Source organism: Limulus polyphemus, unplaced genomic scaffold, assembly GCF_000517525.1.
Source record: "Limulus polyphemus unplaced genomic scaffold, Limulus_polyphemus-2.1.2 Scaffold5386, whole genome shotgun sequence".
NCBI lineage: Eukaryota > Metazoa > Arthropoda > Merostomata > Xiphosura > Limulidae > Limulus > Limulus polyphemus.
The window spans coordinates 1-5590 of NW_013670996.1; the positions used below are offsets into that span (position 1 = coordinate 1).

The 5590-nt window shown below is 30.7% G+C and overlaps 1 protein-coding gene across 1 annotated transcript in view; it reads right to left on the minus strand.

Moving 5' to 3' along the window:
- Window positions 1-1145: 1145 nt before the first annotated feature.
- The window catches only part of LOC106472501 (ATP-dependent 6-phosphofructokinase-like), a gene marked incomplete at its 3' end in the record, with an annotated part of 39160 nt that continues 34715 nt past the window's right edge, over window positions 1146-5590 (minus strand). The window contains exons 13-14 of the mRNA XM_022401080.1: window positions 3921-4008; window positions 1146-1292 (exon numbers count right to left, since the gene is read on the minus strand). Coding sequence (XP_022256788.1) covers window positions 1146-1292; window positions 3921-4008 — 235 coding nt within the window. The remainder of the gene's footprint in view (window positions 1293-3920; window positions 4009-5590) is intronic.

Sequence of the window (5590 nt, forward strand, 5' to 3'; positions counted from 1 at the left end):
CACAACATTGAACATGTGGGGGGGTGAAGTCATAAAGAAAGTCTACACAACATTGAACATGTGGGGGGGTGAAGTCATAAAGAAAGTCTACACAACATTGAACATGTGGGGAGTGAAGTCATAAAGAAAGTCTACACAACACTGAACATGTGGGGGGTGAAGTCATAAAGAAAACATTGTTCTATAGAATGAATTTTAATATTATCCATAATTGTCAATTAAATGTTCTGATGATAAGTGAACTGTACAGACAACAAATAAAAATAAGTTATCTAGAATGTTTATTGTCAATATAATTATGACAGAATTTCAAAAACCCAATTGATCTTGATAAGTTATTAAAACTCACTAGTTTTGTTCTTAATGTATGAAATTAATTCTTGTTCAGTAGAAGTCATACAATCAGAAAGCATGTGTGAATTAGGAGAATGTTCCTGTTATGTTTTCACACATTAAAATTATGCTACCTTTTGGTCTATAAAAGAATTTCACTTGATCTGCATATTTTATTTGTTTATTATTAGAAAAAAGTGCTCAAATGATTTACATCAAGATTCATTTACATCAATATTTAAAAGAACTAACATCTCCTTCAATTAGTCTAACAATATTTATAAGAACTTACATTTCCTTCAATTAGTCTAACAATATTTATAAGAACTTACATTTCCTTCAATTAGTCTAACAATATTTAAAAGAACTAACATTTCCTTCAATTAGTCTAACAATATTTATAAGAACTTACATTTCCTTCAATTAGTCTAACAATATTTATAAGGACTTACATTTCCTTCAATTAGTCTAACAATATTTATAAGAACTTACATTTCCTTCAATTAGTCTAACAATATTTATAAGAACTAACATTTCCTTCAATTAGTCTAACAATATTTATAAGAACTAACATTTCCTTCAATTAGTCTAACAATATTTATAAGAACTAACATTTCCTTCAATTAGTCTAACAATATTTATATAAACTTACATTTCCTTCAATTAGTCTAACAATATTTATATAAACTTATATTTCCTTCAATTAGTCTAACAATATTTATCACAACTAACATTTCCTTCAATTAGTCTAACAATATTTATAAGAACTTACATTTCCTTCAATTAGTCTAACAATATTTATAAGAACTTACATTTCCTTCAATTAGTCCTTCTATTCCATCATGAATACCATACACCACATCTCCTCGGTAGAGACAGTTTCTAACAAAGGATCTGACGGCTGCATTCATTCCACAACACGGAGCTCCAACGTGCATCACTGCAAGTGTATAGCCACCCTACAAACAAACATGAATTCATGTCAATTTTACATAACATAGAGCCCCAACATGCACCAATGTCCATGTATAACCACCCTCGATACAAACAAGTACTAAATTCCGTTTCACTCAACACAGAGCCCCAACATGCACCACTGTCCACATATAACCATCCTAAATACAAACACATATTCAATGCAGTTTTACACTGGGATTAGTAATTGCTTCGAAGAAAGCTCTGTAACGATACACTGAAAGCAATAAATTATCTAACCTTTCTTCTTATAATTATTCAGTGTTTGTTAAAGTCACATTATGTAAGGTACATTTTTCACAGCTTCTGTGTTGTATTAATAATACCTTTCCAAGGATTATCTGAAGTAATCTTACATTTAGCTATGATCAGAACACTTAATCAGTAGTTTATATTAAGCTGAAAGGAAAATTTTATTTATTATTAATAACAGCTAGTACTGGTTATTATATCCCAACTTAAGATTCATTACGTGTGCAAAAAAACAGTTTTATAAATACAGAAGCTCAGTCCTGAAACGAGTTTTTTATGAACAACTTTTATTTCGTTTGTGTGTTAAAACTTAAATGCTACAGTAATACTGATGTTTTGTCAATAAATCAAACCATTAACAAACTTCAAATGCCATTCACAAGACAGAACAATACATTAATAGAAATGCAAAGGACACCAAAATAAGAACTGAAACTACGAATACAGCCAAACATCTGGAACTATGAACACGGTTACAAATCTGGAAAGCTAAGCCAAGGATGAATAGCAGCATTTACTTTATTACAGATCTGGTTAATCCAAAAGTGATAATTAGTACATCCTTACATGGATGGTTAATCCTAAACCTTACTTTTACAATCTGTGTTTAAAAGATTGGGTTACTAGTATGTGTGTAACTTATTTTAAAAATGGCTTTTTAAGGAAACTTTTTTTCTTTTTCCCATATGTCATATTTTAGCCAGCAGCTATAGGGAAAGGTAAGACATGGGGCACTTTTTATGTCTGCCTGAATCCTGTTTCTTTTATTAATCACTGTGATTAGTTTGCCTCGATAAAATGTTTTGTATAATGTTTGGATAATCAATCATTGGTGCATGCCATCTTTGTCTGATGTAGTAACTGTTATTGCAGAGAAGACTTGAAACTTGTTCCCCTTTGTTTAATTGTAGTATAAAAACAGATAATTTGGATTCATGTAAACATTGTTTACAAGTAAGGTTTAGGATTAACCATCTGTATAAGGATGTACTAATTATCACTTTTGGGTTAACCAGATCTGTAACTGTATTTAAATAACTTTCAAGTTGTGACGGAAATTATGTATTATTAAAGTTATCACAAAAGATGTGAATTAAACCCAACATCCTCTCTTGTCTCTATGAGACAAGGTTAAATTATCTGATACTACACCTATAATGCAGCATTTTGCTGCCACAGGAGGGCACGACTAATAAAATAATGGTTGGAAACCAGTACGTTTTTTTTAATACAACATTTTATTAAAAAAGACATCTCATTCAATGCTGTATCTCCTGATGTTTCGTCATGGAGATTATACAGCTGGACAGAATTTTTCATCTATTATAATAAGACACAGCTTAGTAGCCTAGAAAATGGGCATTATATGAAAATATAAGGACCAACATCAACAAACATAATTATAGTATTTTCGCACTTGTTTATAATATAAAGTTAAAATCATAAATAATATTCAACGTTAAACTGGTACACAATTAAAAACATTTTATTTAGGCCTATCTATGGCCTTCAAAAAAGTTGACGACTCTACATGTTTTGACGTTACAACGTCATCCTCAGGATCATCACTGCTGTAGCACTGTTTAGTTCAAATTAAAAAAAAATTAATAGAAGGAACTTTGATTGAGCACCAAGACAGCTCAAAATTTAATATTCCGAAAAATACGTAATTAAGCGTTAAAAAAGAGAAAGGAGGAAAATGAGAAATAGGTCAAGAGAATGAACGCATAGCTGTGGAGTGAAAATAAAAAAAGTGAGAAAAAAAAAATAGAAAATGGGTCAAGTTTAAGGGAACAAAAATAGTAAATTGTTTGTTAATGAATAATGTCTTGAAAGATTCTCTTGCTATGTATTTCCTACTGAGGTTATTGACCATAACTAAGACAAATATAGTAAATTGTTTGTTAATGAATAATGTCTTGAAAGATTCTCTTGCTATGTATTTCCTACTGAGGTTATTGACCATAACTAAGACAAATATAGTAAATTGTTTGTTAATGAATAATGTCTTGAAAGATTCTCTTGCCATGTATTTCCTACTGAGGTTATTGACCATAACTAAGATAAATATAGTAAATTGTTTGTTAATGAATAATGTCCTGAAAGATTCTCTTGCCATGTATTTCCTACTGAGGTTATTGACCATAAGTAAGATAACGACAGACGAGACGCAAGTTTCTCAGTTATTGAATAATTCTTGCTTTGAGCTTCTGTTTTTTTAACTATCGTTGGAATCATGGAGATATTTCATGTGGGCTAGTGTTAATGTAGAGATAACATGTCTTGAACAAAAATGAAACCCGCCTTCAGAAGGATAAATCTTTCAATTTTCATAATTAGGAACAAATTCTGATACTTACAGTTCCATGACCCAAGGAGTCAAAGGCAGATTTTGGTGGCCTTAGCCTCGTCAACATTCGATATGTCTGAAGGTTCCTTTCAAAACTCCTAAATTTCACACACAAAAAGTTCTTGATAAATGTCAACTCTATAATAATATTTTTCTTATATGCAGTTTGTTTATCATATCATGATCGTGTAAGGGTAGTCACCAATGTGTGTAACTAAGAGCCTAAGACTTACATACAAGGAAAACCAAGTTGAGTCAAAGCATGTCTTGGGTATTACAGACTCTTGCTATTAGTTTAATTATTCTCATTTTGGCAGTAGTTTTAATTTTAAAAACAAGATAGGAACGATAGAATCATGACAGTCGTAGTGCATTGTTTAGAATCTAACTGTAGAAGTTTTGTTAGTATTCACAATTTTCTAATGCACTTATTACACCTGACAAAAACATAATCAAGGTTTGAGTCATTTTCTGAAAACAATTCTTACATCAAACCATTTCAATACAGCTCTTAATTCTAAGTCAACTCAAAACATGCTAAATTTATCCATAGTAGTAAAAAAAAACATTACTGAGGAGTAAACTTGTTTGTGCTCCTACTTATAGAAGTAAAAATAAAATAAAAATTAGTTTTTTAACATTCACTGACTTAAAACAAGATTTCCATATACATTACTGTAATGTAGCTAAAAAACCAGCATGCTTTTTCATGGTAAAATAAAACACCGTTCATAAACTCAGAACTACTTTGTACATGATACTTCTTTATTCCATAATATTCCTTTCTATTAACCTAGCTGGGCTGATAAAAGCTAACCCAGCTGAAAACTAGTCCTAAGCTCATCATGGTATGGAACATATTATAGTATGAAAACTAATAACATTTTGCACTAAAATCTACAAAAAAAAACAGCCATTGCAAGTACAAGCTTAACAGCCTCAAACACTTGGACCTAAAAGTCACAGGAAACAAAGAAGAAACAAATTAGAGTTATAGAAATACAAAGAAAATATATTAAACATAATAAAATAACTATTTATATTTATCAAAATCCTTCATTTTTTCGAGAGTTTTGACAGTTCGTATAAAGTATATGTTAAAATTGCACCGAAGAATTCTATGGTTACTAAATTAGAAACTTGTTGAACAGAACTGTGCACTGAACCAAGATATGTTCAGGTAGCTTAAATAAACCTGCATTAGTTTTATACTTGCAATGGATTCAAGGTGGGGAAAACTAGTCTAACAATAAAGATGAAGACAGTTGACAAACATTTTATTTATAAGGTTTTAATGTTTTGGAAAACTATCAAGCCTTGTAAGTAAAATGTTTGTGTTTTGTCAACAGTCTTCATCTTTATCCTTAGTTTTATACTAATTTTGGAGTTAACAAGTCTCTACAACAACACTTTTGACTCTACAAAAATAGCAGTCACATTAGTTAATCTTTGTTCTAGAAGGTAATGGATAAGGTAGAAGTTTAGAGATGTAAAAATTAAACACATGTTCCTTCATTATGATACTGAAGTGAATCATGTGAAGATTGCACTAATACTCCTTCCAGAATGAACACAAATATCCCTAGGGGTCACAAGGGAGTGCCAACCCCTCACTTCACTTGCAGGACAACTGCCACTCTCATACTTCATCTCAACCAATTATTTTATGAATTACTAAGC